Source organism: Saimiri boliviensis, chromosome X (assembly GCF_048565385.1).
Source record: "Saimiri boliviensis isolate mSaiBol1 chromosome X, mSaiBol1.pri, whole genome shotgun sequence".
In the NCBI taxonomy this organism is placed as follows: domain Eukaryota; kingdom Metazoa; phylum Chordata; class Mammalia; order Primates; family Cebidae; genus Saimiri; species Saimiri boliviensis.
Genome location: NC_133470.1, coordinates 86102149 through 86122072, shown reverse-complemented (window position 1 = coordinate 86122072; position 19924 = coordinate 86102149). Strand labels below are relative to the sequence as shown.

Genomic DNA, 19924 nt, shown 5'->3' with positions numbered 1-19924 from the left:
GGGATATCTCCCTCATGCTCTGAATACCATAAATACTCAAGTCCAAGAATACCAGTCCCAGCCTGTGGCAGGGTTTCAAACTCTAGGAGAGTTCAGCAACACATTTGCTAATGGGAACAGCTTGAGCTTTCCCCTAAGACTAAGGAAATAGTTTTCAAAGGCAAAGCAGTTTCAGAAGGTTTTGAAAGAAACAGCAACACTTAAATATTGGTATCAGGCAATTTTACAAAACAAGCTGCCCCCTGTCTGTCAAATGGTTGTTCTGGGGTTGTGACTGAACTGGCCAGGGACAGTGGGATTGCTGCAGCATTAGGACATTCGTCAGAGCTGGAACATTAATTGAGTGTCAGATGGTGCAAGTCCTTGCTTTTACTTCAGATAAGAAAAAATCGTATGTGATCTGACATACTCTCCCAAGATTTTTCGCATCCCTTAGGAACCAGTGATTTCCTCAAGCAAATCTCATGAGAATATTTCCCAAATTTATTCTAACTCTGTAAGAAATAAGGGTCATTGCCGGGCGCGGTGGCTCAAGCCTGTAATCCCAGCACTTTGGAAGGCCGAGGCGGGTGGATCACGAGGTCGAGAGATCGAGACCATCCTGGTCAACATGGTGAAACCCCGTCTCTACTAAAAATACAAAAAATTAGCTGGGCATGGTGGCACGTGCCTATAATCCCAGCTACTCAGGAGGCTGAGGCAGGAGAATTGCCTGAACCCAGGAGGCGGAGGTTGCGGTGAGCCGAGATCGTGCCATTGCACTCCAGCCTGGGTAACAAGAGTGAAACTCCGTCTCAAAAAAAAAAAAAAAAAAAAAGAAAGAAAGAAAGAAATAAGGGTCATCATCCATTTCCCAATACATAGCTCAACTAATAAAATACTTACTCTTAATTTGCCTAATAACTATTGCCTAAGGGAACTATTGCCAAAGGGAAATAACAATCTGTGGAAAAGATAAATCCTTTAGAATTGCAATGAAAATGCATTTCTCTATTTCCTGGAAGTGGGTGAATTTAGCAGAAGAAGCAGTAGTACTGTTTCATAATATTTCATATTGGGTAATGAGACCCTCAAGTCAATCAAAGCTATGTTTTCACACGAGTTCCATTTTGGATCATTGCAATATATTTCTTGCTCTGGGGGCACTTTTCTTCCATCATATTCTAATGGTTGTTAAGAAGTGGAAAGTAATGGTGGCATGAGATTGGGGGTGAAATTCAAGAACATAGTACTGTCTGTGTTAGGCAAAGAGTGATCAAAGAAAGTTCTTCAGACCAAGTACAATTCAGAAAGGGTTTAATAAACAGCAGCTAAACATTGCACCAAAGCATTTGGAAACACAATTTCTACAGAGGCAAAGGTCAGGCTTCCATTCTAAATTCCTTAAGACAATCATTAACAGCCCCGCCCTCCCACCCCCCCATATCCCCACATATCCACAAGACTACACTCTTCTAGTCATGAATTTACCTACATACACAGTCTTAGGAATAATGGGACTGGCATGCATTATCCCAGCAATGGCAAGGAAGCAGGGGACAGGGAAAGGATGGATGAAAAGGCAACCAGCAGCTAATGATAGACCCCTTAGGAGTTTTGTTCAAGGGATGGGCAGGGAGAATCCGCTTGTGGTGCACTCTGTGGCTTTACCCTGGGCTTCTAGGATACTCTGGACTAGTGCAGGTATTCAGATCCAAAGTGGCTGGGGCTGCCATCATGAACAGTCTTTCTTTTGGGCTAAGTCTATTAAAAGTGATCTTCTTGAGTGACACATTGTGACTTTCTAAAAACCTTTTTGGTGCCCAACCAAGTTCCACTAATGACCCAGAAGTCCTGCTGAGATTGTGCTGATTCTGAGGTCATGGTGGACCTGGCTTCTCAATCTGTTATTTTTGCCTTTGGAAAGGGGCACATGATAGCTCTTTATTAAAGACACTTGTAAGAAGCCTAGGCAAATCATTCAAACTTCTGGGATTCAGTTTATATATCTTATAAAAATTGCATATTTATGCCTGTGTCTTTTACTCACATTAAGATTAAGAACAAATGGCCTCTAAATTATATATTATAAAATTGGTAATAAAGTTAATGATCTAGTTGACTCAATAATTATTTGTATGAATTTGTAATTTACACCTCATAGAATCGGCATCAACAGAGGACCAGAGATTCCTGATATGGTGGGAGAAAAATGCCTGGGCCAGGCTGTGGAGCATGGAGTGTGAGGAAGAAAGAATTTGATTTTCATCTGCCAGTAGCCCTCTCTTTTGAGCCACACGTCAATCCTCAACTATCATCCATTCCAAACCTCTTGCCTAATCCTGTATAGGCTAGTTGTCTTGGCAGGGAAGTGACTTTTGTATCTCTCCCATATTTAAAAAAAATATTTTTTAATCTAGATCACTTTGTTTCTATTTGCAACTTTTTAATTTAAATAAAAAATACTTGATCATGTTTTCATGATTCCAAATTAAGTAGTGCCCAGTTGGCTACAAGGGGGTCAAAGGCAGTGGGGGAAGATTTTTCTGGAGGAGAGATGTACCAAAGAGGGGACTATTTTCCTGAGGGGCTGGATGTGGTAGGGCACTAGCCATCTTGGTGCCAGGCTGGCACAGCTATTTCTATTTATTTTGGCCATACATGGTAGACAGTGGTTAGTATCAATTGTCCCCACTAGTCTCCAAACCATGAAATGGGTTGGGGGTGTAGAACTGGCTCCCAACTTTGCTATCAGTATTTATGCCTAGTAGGCCTTCTTGAAGGCAGGGGAGGTAGCAGGCAGGATCACATGGTATAGCCCAACTTGGCTGCCTAGTAGGTCAGAGTCATCTGATCTGGATGGCCAGTTAACAACTCTCCTTTTTCTGGGCCTCTCAAACAGCCAAGGGTTCCACTACAGAGAGTAGAATCTCTTGTTCTTTCTGCAGTGGGCAGAGTGCAATAAAATACATGCAGTGCCCTCAGCTGAGGGAGACTGGCAGACTAAGATGAGCAACTGGACAAATGGCAGTGTTTGGCTTTGATGGGTGTATACTGAGCAATGTTAGAGGGACAAGTAATTTTTCTGTAGTTATTTTTTTCATAGAGATTCATAAATATGAATTGAGAGTCACTGCTTCGTAGAGGGGTAAAAGAAGAATCCTGATATACATGAAGGGGAGCCCTGGGATTTGGGTGCCTGGATGCTTCATGGGGTATACAGTGCTCTGGTTGCTGCACTACCACCACTATCTACTGTTTGCGAATCATGCCCTTGATAGCTGACTCCCGGTTGACATATGTGGCCCAATAGACCAGATTGAATATGGCAAAGAGCACAGGAAAGATGATGCGGGAAATTTTGTCAACCTTGCTGACACTGTTGTAGGTCTTGGTCTCAGTCGGGCTGTCCTGCACATAGGTGGCCTTGGGTGAAGCAATGATTGTTGGGGTTGAGGAGGCACTGGGAGCAGCGCCCTTGGAGATGGTGGAGAATTCAGTGTCCTTGGCCAGGTTGATGGGATAGGTGGTCCCCACGATGTTGAAGGTGGTGCTGGTTTTCTTTGCCGGGGCTGCTGGTGTTTTCTTCTAGAGGTCAGGAAAAAGAGTGGGGGAAAGGGAGAAAAAAAAAAAAAAAGCTAATTAATTCATTACACAGAGAACCTTCAGAGGCTGCAGGGAGGAGGAGCCATGAGGGAAGTTAAGAAACAGGGCCATGTAGCCAATAGCACTAAATAGCCAGGTTTGTGTCAAAGAATAACTGAAGATAAGCATGGAAACAGAAAATTTGCATCATCTTGGCTTACTAGCCATGTGGCTTTGGCCAAGTTACTTTACCTCTTCATGCTTCAGTTTCTTCATCTGTAAAATGAGGATCAAAATAATTGGCAGGGTTGTTGAGAGGATCAGATGAGAGAATGGTGCTAGAAATCACTGATAAGCTGTGGAATGTTGGTCACGTGTGGAAATTTATATGTCATGTGATTTGACCCTCAGAGCAACCCCTATGAGGTAGGTGGAAGAGATTACTCCCACTTGACAGATGAGAAAACTCAGCCTTAGACTAAGTGGCAGAGCCTAACTTGGAATCGGGGCTCCTGACTTTTATCCAGGGCTGAACTGTGCTGCTTTCTGTAAGCCCCAGACACTTTTTGGTTACCCGAATAATAACTCCAAAAGGCCGTGACCATCAAGTGGCACATCTCCTGTGAGGAAGAGAACTTGGTGAGTCTGAAAAGTAATTTTGTCATAAAGACAATACATACCATGGCATGTTGACATGCATCATTACAACAGCATTCCACCCTTCATGCAGTGTAACTGTTCAGCAAGCTCAGGAGCAGGCCAGTGTTTTCCACACAGCTATGTAAAAGACTCTCTGACACAGCAAAGACAGAGACAGATGGGGAGTTACCACGGCACTGCCCTTTGGGCTTATTTTTCAGAGTGAAATGAACCCAAACACCCAGTGGGAAGCAAGCACACACACATGCCCATTTGTTCTCATAAATATGAACTTGTGTATACAGACAGCCTCACAGGGGCTCCCTTGATGCAGAAGAGAGAAGAAGAGACAGTGCTTAGGCCTGGATATGAATAGAGAACCCGAAGAACAGGAGAGGTCAGGGGAGCAGGCCAGCCCCAGCCCCCGGCCAAATGTGGAGGCCTAGCTCATAGTCTATAGATGGTTTGTTGCCTTATTCCTCACTCTGGCCTTTTCTTCCTTCCATCCCCATTTGTCTCTAGGGAAAAGTGGGTAAAAATGAGCTTCAGAAATGCCCTAATTTCACACACCTCATTAGTCCACTCTTCATGTTACTTTGCTTCCCAGAACCCAGGCTTCACTTCTTCATTTCTTCACTTCATACTTGTTTTCTTCATGTGTTTCTCTATTTCCATCTTCTGTTGCTGACCCCTGTCTCCTAATCTCTTCATACGTTCTTTCTTCTTAACTTCAGAGTCCGCGTCACTCTTATTTTTTCTCCTTTAGATGTCACTGCCATTTACTATCATGATCCTAATAACTTTTGCTCAATATTTACTGAATTCCTACTGGGCCAAAAACTATGCTAGGTACTTAGAAATAAATGGAAAGGGTAAAACATGAGTCCCTGTCTTCCAGGGGTTCACACTCCAGTGTGATAGAAAGCCTTTTAAGCACATCATTGCCATTGAATATGATCAGACTTCTCAAAGATCTGGGCCAAATGCTATGGGAATTCAGTCAAAGGAGGGACAGAGTACCTGCAGGCATTGGAAAAGGTAGCTCAAAAAAGGCAATGAAGTTTATTGTCTGGGTCACAAATGATGAGCAGGAGCTCATCAGATGAGCATGTGGCAAAGGTCAGTACTGGCCAAGGACACTTTATTTATTTTAGAGACATGGGTCTCACTCTGTCACCTGGGCTGGTGTGCCTTGGCATGAACATAGCTCACTGTAGTCTTGAACTCCTTGGCTCAAGTTATTCTCCTGCCTCAGGCTCCTGAGGAGCTGGGACTTCAGGCATGTGCCACCATGCCAAGGTAATTAAAAAAAAAAATAGAGATGATGTCTCATGATGACATGTACTCCTGGCCTCAGATGATTCTCCCACCTTGGCTTCCCAAAGAACTGAGATTACAGGTGCAAGCCACTACACCTGGCCATGGGCACTGGTTTTTGAGAGTTGACAAGAAGTTTACTGTATCTGGGTCACAGTGTGCACGGCAAAGAGTTGCGGAAACTGAGGGTGTATAAAACAGGCAGCAGCAAGACCCTGAAAGGCCCTATATGCTATGCTCTCTTGCTCCCTCTGCTTATTTTGGCCTCAGTGTTTTCAGCCATGAAGAGGAAGTGCAACAGATAAGAGGATGTTGGTTTAAGTAAATTGAACAGTCTGACTAATAGGATATTTTGAAAGCAATATTCTTTATCCCTGAGGATTGCAATCACATTGTTACAAGTGGAAGGGGACAGAACTCTAAGACTTCTAAAAATCTTGTAAATTATTTAAATACTACATGGGACTCATTTATAATTAGCAAATTCATTATGTGAATAAAGTCCTGCTGATAAATGTCTTTGCTATTAAATAAAAGCATGCTTTACTTGTTTGCCCACTTGCTTATTAATTTGCGTAGTAATCTCTTTTTTTATGGGTAGACCAAAAAACATAAGAAAGAAAGAAAGAAAAGAAAGGAAAAAAAGGAAAGATGTTGCCCTGACTTTTCTAGTTTTTAAATGTTATTTCACTTAGCCATCTTATAAACTGGCTATGATCAAGTCTCTGAAATGATGATTCTGAGCAACAAAAACTTTTTTTTTAGCTCCATAGACACTTTATGTTCTATAGATGGGGAGAAGTAGAAGTCAAATTAACAACAGATTTTTTAAGTAATAAGAGAAAATTACCTTTTATTTTCTTCCACCATTTTCAAAATGACACATTTCAATCAGCTACTATAATTTATTATCTAAATCATCAATGAAGGAAATCAAAGCAAAATTTGAGTGTCAAGAAAATAGGAAAAGAAGTCATAGATTAATGGTTAATATTTACACATTTCTACACCTAGTTTTCCAATAACTCTCTTGATAGATACAGACTGAGATGACTTAACTTTGACCAAATTGCCATTCTATTCCTACCCTCTGGCCAAGTATCTGGCTCTTAGGCACATGATGGATGTTTACTGAATGAAAAAATAGCCACCACTGAAGACTATCAATGTGATCTCTGGTTTGTTTCCCCTGAGTCTTGACCTTTGCTGCATAGCATATCTCCGAAGTTCAGCCTAAGGTAATTTCCTCACCAAAACATGGAAATTGACTCCTTCAAATTTCCTAAGGAGTTTGAATCCAGAACAAAATCACCTTTCCTTCTAAAAGTCTATTTCTCTATAAAAGTTTTCATAGAGAAAACTTTTATAGAGAAATGCATGTCCCATTCAAGAGTCTTCCTCTGATGATACTCCTGTCAATTGCCTCTAAAGGTGAACTCAACTGGAACCTCAGAGTATATACTTATACAGTCCAGAACCTCTGTGTCAATCCACTTACAGGCACTCAGCTTTTCTGAGCTCATTTCCAGAAGTGGGGCAAAGCAATGGAATATATGCTATGTGGGATTCAAAGATGAATAAAACCAACAATAAAAAGCAAACAACTCAATTTAAAAATGGGCAAAGGACTTGGGTAGATATATTTCCAAAAGAGATTTGCAAATGGCCAACAATCACATGAAAAGATGCTAAACTTCACTAATCAGAAATGTAAATCAAAGCCACAAGACTCCACCTCACATTAGAATGGGTATCACCGAAAAAAAACCTAGAAAATAACAAGTGTTGGCAAAGATGTGGAGACATTGAAACCCTTGTGCAGTATTGTGCACCTTCTGCACTAATATTGTGCAACCACTATGGAAAATGTTATAATGGTTCCTTAAAAACTTACAAATAGAATTACCATGTGATTCAACAGTTCCACTTCTGAGCATATATCCCCCAAATTAAAAGAAAAGCCTCAAAGAGATATTTGTATACTCATGTTCATAGCTTCATTATTCCCAATAACCAAATGGTGGAAGCAGCCCAAGTGTTCATTGAGAGAACAATAAACAAAATGTGGTATATACATACAATGAATTCGTTTAATTCACAATTACTTGACCTCACAAAGGGAGGAAATTCTGCTACATAGTATAACATAGCTGAACCTTGAGGTTGGTAAATGAAATAAGCCAGTCACAAAAGGATAACTGTTATGTGATTTCACTTCAATAACATATCTAGATTAGCAAATTCATAGAGTCAGAAAGTAGAATGGTGGGTGCCAGGGGCTAGAGCAGAAGGGAATGGGAAATCCTTGTTTAATGAATACAGAGTTCCAGTTTTGCAAGATGAAAAGGGTTCAGGAGATTGCACAGCAATGTGAAAGTATTTAACATGGCTGAACTACACAATTCAAAATGGTTAAGGTAGTGAATTGTATGATATATATATTTACCACTATATGTATATACATATATGTCCATACATGTACACATATTATATACATACACACGATGTGTATATACATGTATATAATAAATCGAGACCCTGCCTTCAGGAAATCTAGTTTAGTGAGGAAGGTTAATTAAAATCAGAGAGAATTAAAATATAAGGGAGAAAGCACAAGCTAGAAACATTCAGAAAGGCATAAATAATGAATCAAGGGAGTTCAAGAGAAGAAGAAATTTGGAATGGTCAGGTATGTCAATGGAAAGGAGAGAAAATGCAGATGGAAGAAAAATAATCACTTGTACCACTTTCCTGAAAAACTGGGGGGTATCTAGAGCAAAAGTGTGGAATTTCCCAGGTCCAGATCATAGCTGAGAAAGAATGAAAGAGGTTACATACTATCTATATTTTGGTGGAGAGAAAGGAGCACAGTAGCTTGAGGGAAGTCTCATGCAATGGCTCTTATATTCCCCATGAGGAAGGTAAAAGAAATAGTCAAGATTTAAACTAGTGTTTTTTTGTTTGTTTGTTTTTGTTTTTTGTTTGTTTTGTTTTGTTTGTTTTTTGTTTGTTTTGTTTTGTTTTTTTGTTTTTAGATGGAGTTTCACTCTTGTTGCCCTGGCTGGAGTGCAATGGCATGATCTTGGCTCACCACAACCTCTGCCTCCCGGGTTCAAGTGAATTCTCCTGCCTCAGCCTCTATAGTAGCTGGGATTACAGGTATGTGCCACCATGCCCAGCTAGTTTTGTATTTTTAGTAGAGTCAGGGTTTCTCCATGTTGCTCAGGCTGGTCTCGAACTGCTGACCTCAGGTGATTCACCTGCCTCAGCCTCCCAAAGTGCTGGGATGACAGGAGTAAGCCACAGCACCCACCGGATTTAAACTAGATTTTGTAGGAAATAGAACACAGAACTAATTAGGAACAGAGAATAACTGCAGGCATAGGTTGAAGGAACAGTAGAATTCAAAAATATACTTATAAATGTCACCAATCCATCAAGAGCTATGTATTTTTTTTTTTTCAGAGAGAAATAAAGGACTTTGATTGAAGTGACTAGAGAGGTCAGTAGTGCTGGTAAGTGACTGCAGTGATACACCACAGGACCTATGCTGGATATAGAAGCAAGGAAAACAGAGAAAATCATCCATTTATTAAATATTTTCTGAGTATCTACTATGTGACAGGTTCTGTTCTAGGTGCTTGGGGTGCCAGGATAAATGGCAAAAACACAGCTCCTGCCCTAAAGAAGTCCGATTCCTGTAGCGGGGAGGGTATGTAATAAACATAGAAGCAAACAAATACATAAGGCAATGTAATGTCAGGAGGTAGGAATTATCATGGAAGCACATAAAGCAGGGCAGTGCAGAAACAGAAGAATGCTAGTGAGAGAAGGTCTGCCTGAGAAGGTAAGTAGAGACCTGAACAAAATAAGAAAGCAAGTTGTGCAAAGATCTGAACACCAAATACTCAACAGAGAAAGATTGGTAATGACAAAGTACCTGGGCTTGAAATGAAAGCTATTTGTTTTTGCAATCCTAGTCTCTAATAAAATAGACTTTAAACCAACAAAGATCAAATGAGACAAAGAAGGGCATTACATAATGGTAAAAGGATCAATGCAACAAGAAAAGCTAACAATCCTAAATATATACGCACCCAATACAGGAGCACCCAGACACATAAAGCAAGTTCTTAATAGCTTACAAAGAGACTTAGACTCCCACACAATAATAGTGGGAGACTTTAACACCCCACTGTCAATATTACACAGATCAATGAGACAGAAAATTAACAGGGAAAACCAGGACTTGAACTCAGACCTGGACCAAGCAAACCTAATAGACATTTACAGAACTCTCCACCCCAAATCCACAGAATATACATTCTTCTCAGCACCACATCACACATACTCTAAAATTGATCACATAATTGGAAGTAAATCACTCCTCAGAAAATGCAAAAGAATGGAAATCATAACAAACAGTCTATCAGACCACAGTGCAATGAAATTAGAACTCAAAATTAAGAAACTAACTCAGAACCACATAACTTCATGGAAACTGAACAACTGGGTCTTGAATGTTGACTGGGTGAACAATGAAATGAAGGCAGAAATAAAGATGTTCTTCAAAACCAATGGAAACGAAGACACAACATACCAGAATCCCTGGGACACATTTAAAACAGTGTCTAGAGGAAAATTCATAGCAATAAATGCCCACATGAGAAGCAAGGAAAGGTCTAAAATCGACACCCTATTGTCAAAATTGAAAGAGCTGGAGGAGCAAGATCAAAAAAATTCAAAAACTAGCAGAAGACAAGAAATAACTAAGATCAGAGCAGAACTGAAGGAGATAGAGACACAGAAAACCTTTCAAAAACTCAAAAAATCCAGGAGCTGTTTTTTTGAATAGATCAACAAAATAGACAGAGCACTAGCCAGATTAATAAAAAAGAAAAGAGAGAATAATCAAATAGATGCAATAAAAAATGATAAAGGGGATCTCACCACAGATTCCACAGAAATACAAACCATCATCAGAGATTACTACAAACAACTCTATGGACATAAATCAGTAAACCTGGAAGAAATGGATAAATTCCTCGACACATGCACCCTCCCAAGCCTAAACCAGGAAGAAGTTGAAACCTTGAACAGACCTACAACAAGGGCTGAAGTTGAGGCAGCAATTAATAGCCTACTAACCAATAAAAGCCCATATCCAGATGGGTTCATGGCGGAATTCTACCAGACATACAAAGAGGAGCTGGTCCTACTGCTTCTGAAACTATTCGAAACAATCCATAAAGAAGGAATCCTTCCCAAGTCATTTTATGAGACCAACATAATCCTGATATCAAAACCCAGCAGAGACTCAACAAGAAAAGAAAACTTCAGGCCAATATCCACGATGAACATTGATGCAAAAGTCTTCAATAAAATACTGGCAAAGCGATTGCAACAGCACATCTAAAAGCTTATCCATCACAATCAAGTAGGCTTCGTCCTGGGGATGCAAGGCTGATTCAACATACGCAAGTCTGTGAAACATCATCCACCACATAAACAGAACCAAAGACAAAAACCACATGATTATCTCAATAGATGCAGAGAAGGCCTTCAACAAAATTCAACAACCGTTATGCTAAAAACTCTGAATAAACTAGGTATCAATGGAACGTATCTCAAAATAATAAAAGCTATTTATGACAACCCACAGCCAATATCATACTGAATGGGCAAAAACTGGAAGCATTCTCTATGAAATCTCGCACTAGACAAGGATGTCCTCTCTCACCACTCCTATTCAATATAGTACTGGAAGTTCTAGCCAGGGTAATCAGGCAAGAAAAAGAAATAAAGGGTATTCACTTAGGGAAGGAGGAAGTCAAATTGTCTCTATATGCAGATAACATGGTTGTATATCTAGAAGAACCCATTGTCTCAGTCCCAAATCTCCTGAAACTGATAAACAACTTCAGCAAAGTCTCAGGAAACAAAATCAATGTGCAGAAATCACAAACATTCCTATACACCAATAACAGATTTAAAGAGAGCCAAATCAAGAATGAACTGCCATTCATTATTGCTACAAAGACGAGAAAATACCTAGGAATACAACTAACAAAGGATGTCAAGGACCACTTCAAGAACTACAAACCACTGCTCAATGAAATAAGAGAGGACACAAACAGATGGGAAAACATTCCATGCTCATGGTTAGGAAGAATCAATATTATGAAAATGGCCATACTGCCCAAAGTAATATATAGTTTCAATGTTACCCCCTTTAAGCTACCAATGATCTTCTTCACAGAACTGGAAAACCCACCTTAAACTTCATATGGAACCAAAAGAGAGCCCACATAGCCAAGTCAATTCTAAGCAAAAAGAACAAAGCTGGAGGCACCACGTTACCTGACTTCAAACTATACTACAAGGCTACAGTAATCAAAACAGCATGGCATTGGTACCAAAACAGACATACAGACCAATGGAACAGAACAGAGGCCTCAGAGGCAACACCACACATCTACAACCATCTGATCTTTGACAAATCTGACAAAAACAAGCAATGGGGAAAGGATTCCCTGTTTAATAAATGGTGTTGGGAAAACTGGCTAGCCATGTGCAGAAAGCAGAAACTGGACCCCTTCCTCACACCTTACACTAAAATTAACTCCAGGTGGATTAAAGACTTAAACATAAGACCTAACACCATAAAGAAACCTAGAAGAATACCTAGGTAAAACCATTCAGGACATAGGCATAGGCAAAGAGTGCATGACTAAAACACCAAAAGCATTGGCAACAAAAGCCAAAATAGACAAATTGGATCTAATTAAACTCCAGAGCTTCTGCATAGCAAAAGAAACAATCATTAGAGTGAACTGACAACTAACAGAATGGGAAAAAATGTTTGCAATCTATCCATCTGATAAAGGACTTATATCCAGAATCTATAAAGAACTAAAACAGATTTACAAGAAAACAAACAAACAAACCCATTCAAAAGTGGGTGAAGGACATGAACAGACACTTTTCAAAAGAAGACATATATGAGGCCAACAAATATATGAAAAAATGCTCATCATCACTGGTTATTAGAGAAATGTGAATCAAAACCACATCGAGATACCATCTCATGCCAGTTAGAATGGCGATCATTAAAAAATCTGGAGAGAACAGATGCTGGAGAGGATGTGGAGAAATAGGAACACTTTTACACTGTTGGTGGGAGTGTAAATTAGTTCATCCATTGTGGAAGACAGTGTGGCGATTCCTCAAGGACCTAGAAATAGAAATTTGATTTAACCCAGCTATCCCATTACTGGGTATATATCCACAGGATTATAAATTGTTCTATTATAAAGACATATGCACACGAATGTTCACTGCAGCACTGTTTACAATAGCAAAGACTTGGAACCAACTCAAATGCCCATTGATGATAGACTGGATAGGGAAAATATGACACATACACACCATGGAATACTATGCATCCATAAAAAACGATGAGTTTGTGTTCCTTGTAGGGACATGGATGAACCTGGAAACCATCATTCTCAGCAAACTGACACAAGAACAGAAAATCAAACATGCATGTTCTCACTCATAGGTGGATGTTGAGCCATGAGAACACATGGACTCAGGGAGGGGAGCATCACACACTGAGGTCTTTAGGGGGGCATAGAGGAGGAACAGTGGATGGGGAGGGATAACATGGGAAGTAATGTCATATACAGGTTATGGGGATGTAGGTAGCAAACCCCATTGCCATGTATGTACCTATGCAACAATCCTGCATGCCCTTCACATGTACCCCATAACCTAAAGTGCAATATATATATATATATATATATATATATATATATATATATGAATAATCAAGGAGGCCACTATGGGATGAGTGATTGGAGTGAATAAAAATTCAAAAAGGTGGTAGGAGTTACTATCACAGATCTAAGGACAAGATCCTGTAAGGCTTTGAACACCATAGTAACAATAATGGAATTTGAATTAAATGTAGTGGGAAGCCATTAAAGTATTTTTAACAGAATTTTTATAATTTATATTTTAATTGATCTTCCCTACTGTTGGGCAGAAAATAGATGTGAGGGCATAAAAGTAGAGTACTAAAATTCGGATGCGGGTCCTAATGAGGCTATTGAGAGGTGTCATGTTTTGAACGCTAGGTAGGGAGAACAGTAGACAGATTCAAGTTATATTGTAAATGTGAAGTAGTCAGGATTTGCTGATGAGTTAGGTTTGGCTTGTCTGAGAGCAGAGTGGGGGGCAGGTAAGAAAAATAAAATAATTAAGAATGGATTCTATGTTTTTTGCCTGAGCATCTGGAAGAATAGTGGCATTATTGGCTGTGCTGGGAAGACTTGAACAAAAGCAGGTTTGGGGGAAAATTAGTAGTTGTGTTTGAATATAAGAATTATATAAGAATTTTATTCCTATAAGACATTCCAATAGAAATATAATCCCAATAGAGACTTACACCGTTACATATATGTGCTTGCAGCTCAGGGAAAAGGTTTGGGCTAAAGATACATATTTGGGAGTTGTTAACCTCTAGATGGCCATTGATTCAATGTCTTGGGATTGAATGAGGTTGCTTGAGAAGTGAGTACAGATCCAGAAAAAAAAATAAAATAAAATAAGTGAGAGATCTGACTGCTGACTGGTCTGCAGATCTGACTGGTCTGCCCTGAAATGGTCTAAGATTTAGTGCTGGAAAGAGAAGACAAGGATAATGCAAAGAAAATATGAAGGACAAACAAGAAAGACAGGAAATCCTGATGTATGAGAATCCAAGTGAGGAGACGGCACTTCAAAGAAGACACCTTTAATATAAAAGAGTGAGAGAGTAATGGTCTGAGAGCAGTACTGGGGATTAAGATGATGTAAACTAGACTTCTGGAAAATCAGAATCAGATTAACAGCTTCTGCCAAACAGGAAGGCAGTGGGAGAGAAGTCTCAGCTGAGAATCACATGTCAGTTAAAACAGGAGGTGGAGGGGTCATTCAATGAAGAAGCTGCTGGTGCAGAATGTTTTATCTTTCCATGGATACGAGTTCCTGCGGGAGAAGAGGGACATTTTATGAGGAGTAGGAGGATAAGTCAAGAAAATAGCACAGAAGAGGATATGGATAAGAAGTGACAGGAGGATAAATAACCACAGAGAAAATTACAATTTGTGTACTGATCAAGGATGACATAGAGGTGAGCTCTATGGAACATATGGCCTCATGGATCCACAAAGCTTATTATGAAACTCTTCTGATGTTAAGTAACAGTTTGAAAAATACTAACACAATTAGCTGATTTATTGTCACTGATTTTCTGGAAAAAACCAACAACACTAGAACAAATATACAGACAATTAGATTGGTTCATTTCTGAAACCTTGTGCTGGAAACAGTAGCAGTGCCTGGTAAATGGAACGATCCAACCTCATGTAATAGGCTCAATTCTAGTTTCTGATGTCAGACGAGTCATCCAGCTGAAAAAGAGAGAACTTGGGGTAGTTGCACATAATGTGAACTGGTTGTAGAAATCTTACATATGAAATGAACACGGAGAGATTGCAATAATGTTCGTAAGTTGAGCAAGATAAAGAAAAATAGAGTGATAAAGCCAGATGAAGTGAACATCAAAGAATGAAACTTTTTGCATGGAGTAAGGGAGTAAGTAATGGCCTAGAAGCAGCAGGAGGGAATGGAGGAGTGGCTTCCACTTGCAAGGGCAATAGATTTGTAAAGAAACAGTCAAGTAGTCAGTAAGGTAAGCAGAACAAAATAGAGAAAAAGGACTTTGGATTTATCTCTCCTGTGACACTTAGCACTTGGTCCTGTGTCAGTGTTGTGTGTGTGTGTGTGTGTGTGTGTGTGTGTGTGTGTGTGTGTGTATGTATGTATATACTTTTCTTAAACCATCAGCTTATGAGTGCTGGGACCATGTAGTTTAGTTTTGCATGCCACAGATATTCCAGAAATAATTGCAATTGAGACTGTGATTACTGTCAGCCCACTTATACCTATGGCAGAACAAGGTAGGAAGACCACCAGTTTATGAGTAAAACTTAAGCAATCTTGAATATTACTTACCCAACAAAGAAATAGCAAGGGGTAATTTGATTTGTACCTACATTTGCAGGAATAACCCATAGACTTAAAAGCCATTAAGGACAAGAAACTAAGCTTTTCCAAGATTTGGAGAGAATTTGAATGCGTTCTCCAATGTAAAAACGATAAAATTTTATTCTAGAGCATTTGAAAATAAAAAAAGAGTCCAAGATTTACTATTTTTTTGCAAAATTTAGACAAGAAGTTGTATAAATTTTACAAATAGTTCTAAGAGTAATTTTCTTCTTTTAAAATATTGAGATTTCTTTTTTCATTTAAATTTGCTTTCATTATTTTTAATGTTGAATAACAAAACAAAGTAGTAATGGACATAGTTTTTTTTTTTTTTTTTTTTTTTTTACGGAGTTTCGCTCTTGTTACCCAGGCTGGAGTGCAATGGCGCGATCTCGGCTCACCACAACCTCCGCCTCCTGGGTTCAGGCAATTCTCCTGCCTCAGCCTCCTGAGTAGCTGGGATTACAGGCACGTGCCACCATGCCCAGCTAATTTTCTGTATTTTTAGTAGAGACGGGGTTTCACCATGTTGACCAGGATGGTCTCGATCTCTCGACCTCGTGATCCACCCGCCTCGGCCTCCCAAAGTGCTGGGATTACAGGCTTGAGCCACCGCGCCCGGCCAGTAATGGACATAGTTTTAAAAAATTGAACTTGAAAACTTATAATGAAAATCAAGAAATTGTTACCCCAATGCACCCAAATCCGTTGTCCAGCCCCTTATAGGTATTTATTTTTAACTCTTGTAGTTGATATTAATCCTTCTGATAGTTATTTCTATACTTTTATATATTTATACTACTACCAGTTTTGCTTACTACCAGTTGCATTTTCATGATAAATAATGATTTATTTCACTTATGTAACCCTTTCTGCATCCTGTACTACAATTATAGCAAAATTTTCAGTTCTATCAATGACCAGTGGTTATATCATTATAAATGACAATATAAATCCCTCTAGTATCCTTCTGCGAACTGGACTAGTTCCTCTGCAGTTTGCTTGCTGCACAGCTGTCACTTTAGTATTTCACTTTTTATAATTTTTTATTTCTATTTATTCATTTTTAATTGACAATGAAATTGCATATATTTATCACGTACAAAATTATGTTTTGAAATGTGTGTACATTATGAATGACTACATTGAGCTAATTAACATATGCATTACTTCACACACTTATCATTTTCTGTGGTAAGAACATTTAAAATCTACTCTTAGCAATTTTCAAGAATACAATACATTGCTATTAACTACAGTCACCCTGTTGTACATTAGATCTCTTGAACTTATTCTTTTTATCGAAGTAAAATTTTGTATTCTTTGACCAACAACTAACCCCCAATCCCAGTCCCCAATAACCACCATTATGCCCTCTGCTTCTGTGAGTTCAACTTTTTTAGATTCCACATGTATGTGGCATCATGTAGTATTTTTCTTTTCTGTGCCTAGCCTGTTTCACTTATTGTAATGTCCATCAGGTTCATTCATGTTTATGTAAATGACAGGATTTCCTTCTTTTTTAAAGGCTGAGCGGTATTCCATTGTCTATACCACATTTCCTTTATCTGTTCATCTGTTTATAGACACTTAGGTTGATTTCACATCTTGGCTTTTGTGAATAAGGCTGTAATTATTATACAAGTACAGATACTTCTTCAACATACTGATTTCATTTTCTTTGGATATATATCCAGTAGTGGGGTTGCTCAACCATTTAGTATTTCTATTTTTAGTTCAGCAACCTCCAGACTGTTCTTCTTAGCTAATGTAAATTAGTTATGCAAATTTACATTCTCACCAACAGTATGGAAGGGTTCCCTTTTCTCTAAATCCTCGTCAACATTTACCTTTGGTCTTATTGATAATAGTCTTAAAAGTGTGAGATGATATCTTATTGTGGTTTTAATTTACACTTCTCTGATGATTAGTAATCTTGAGCATTTAAAAAATAAAACTATTAGCCAGTCGTATGTCTGCTATTGAGAAATGCCTATTCAAGTCCTTTCTGAATTTTTAAATTGGGTTATTTGTTTTCTTGCTATTGAGTTGTTTGGGGGTTTCTTAATATAGTTTTACATTAGCTTCTTATTAGATGTGTGGTTTGCAAATATGTTCTTTTATTCTAAAGGTTGTCTCTTTACTCTTAGAACTAGTAAATAAATTTAGTAAAGTTACAGGATACAAAATCAACATGCAAAAATCTGTTGCATTTCTTTATCAACAATGAACTGTCTGAAAAAGAAATCATTGTTTCCTTGGGTATCCAAAAACTTTTTAGTTTGGTGTAATCCCATTTCTCCCTTTGTACTCTCATTGCCTATGCTTTTGGGATCATATCCAAAATATCTTTGTCCAGACCAATTTCATGGAGACTTTTTTCCCCAGTGTTTTATTTCAGTAGTTTTAGAATTTCAGGCATTACATTTAAACCTTTAATCCATTTTGAGTTGACCTTTATATATAGTGTGAAGTAAGGGTCTAATTTCATTTCCCTGTGTTCATTTCTCTGTGTGTGGCTATCCAGTTTTCCCAACATTGTCTACTAAATACACTGTCCTTTCTTCATTATGTGCTGTTGATACTTTTGTGGAAAATCAATTAACAGTAAATGCATGAATTTATTTCTGGGTTCTCTATTGTGTTAAATTACTCTATGTGCCTATTTTATACCAGTATCAAGTTGTTTTGGTTACTATAACTCTAGAGCATATTTTGAAGCCAGGTAGTATGACGTCTTCAGCTTTCTTCTTTTTGCTCAAGATTGTGTTGACATTCAGAGTATTTCGTGGTTCCACGTAAATCTTAGAACTGTTTCTTTTCTATTTCTATTAAAAATGAGATTGGAATTTTGACAGGGTTTGTATTTAATCTGTACATCACTTTGGGTGGTATGAACATTTTAACAATATTAATTCTTCTAGCCATGAACACTGGATATCTTTCCATTTATCTGTGTCTTCAATTTCTTTATTTGATGTTTTGTAGGTTTAGTGTACTAGCCTGTTATCTTTTTGGTTAAATTTATTCCTAAGTATTTTATTATTTTTTGCACTTATGGTTAATGGGATTGCTTTCTTGATTTCTTTTTCAAATAGGTCATTGTTGATATAGAAATGCAACTGATTTTTACATGTTGATTTTGTATCCTGCAACTTTGCTAAATTTACTAGTTTTTTTTTGGGGGGGGGGTCTTTAGGGTTTTCTATATATAAGAACAGGCCATCCATATGCAGGGACAATTTAACTTCTTCCTTTCCCGTTTGAATGCCTTTTTTTTTTTTTTTTGTACTTAGGTTTCTGGGGTACATGTGCAGATCGTGCAGGATTGTTGCATAGGTACATACATGGCAAGGTGGTTTGCTGCCTCCATCCCCCCATTACCCACAGCTGATATTTCTTCCTATATTATCCCTCCCTACCTTTCTCACCCCTCTCTGTCCCTCCCCTAGCCCCTGCCAACTGACCCCAGTGTGTGAGGCTCCCCCCCCTGTGTCCATGTGCCCTCATTGTTCAACACCCGCCTATGAGTGAGAACATGCAGTGTTTGGTGCTGAGAATGATGGTTTCCAGATTCATTCATGTCCCTACAAAGGACATGAACTCATCGTTTTTTATGGCTGTGTAGTATTCCATGGCGTATATGTGCCACATTTTCTTTATCCAGTCTATCGTTGATGGACATTTGGGTTGGTTCCAATTTTTATTTATTTCTCTTGTTGAATTGTTCTGGATAGGACTTCCAATACTGTGTTGAACTGAAGTGGTGAGAGTGGACATGCTTGTGTTCTTCCTAACTTTAGAGAAAAAGCTTTTAACTTTTTACCATTGACTATAATGTTAGCTTTGGGTTTGTCATATATGGTCTTTATTGTGATGAGGTACATTTCTTATATATCTAATTAGTTGAGAGGGGTTTTTTTTTTTTTAAATCATGAAAGAGAGTTTAATTTTGTCAAATGTTTTTCTGCATCTGTTGAAATGCTAACTTGGTTTTGGACTTCATTCTGTTAATGTGATGTATCACATTTATATATTTGCATATGTTGAACCATACTTGCACCCCTGGGATAAATCCCACTTGGTCAAGGTGAATGATTCTTTTTTTAAAAAAAATTATGATTTAACCCTTATATCTATTGCCTGTTTATGTATATAAAGTTAAAAGTACATCAAAAGAATAATTCCCCAGTACATCAAAAGAATAATTCCCCAGAACTTCTGGGGAATTATTCTTTTGATGTACTGTTAACTTTAGTTTGCTAGAATTTTGCTGAGGATTTTTGCATCCATTTTGTTCATCAGGGATATT

The 19924-nt window shown here is 38.5% G+C and overlaps 1 protein-coding gene across 3 annotated transcripts in view; it reads right to left on the bottom strand.

Moving 5' to 3' along the window:
* Positions 1-1279: 1279 nt before the first annotated feature.
* The window catches only part of GABRA3 (gamma-aminobutyric acid type A receptor subunit alpha3), a 271576-nt gene continuing 252931 nt past the window's right edge, over positions 1280-19924 (bottom strand). For 2 of the 3 annotated variants that reach the window (XM_074391423.1, XM_074391422.1), the window contains one exon: positions 1425-3567. In XM_074391423.1, coding sequence (XP_074247524.1) covers positions 3232-3567 — 336 coding nt within the window. In that variant the 3' untranslated portion in view covers positions 1425-3231. Of the gene's footprint in view, positions 3568-19924 lie in introns of all 3 variants that reach the window. The other variant, XM_003943407.4, reaches the window with a different exon arrangement.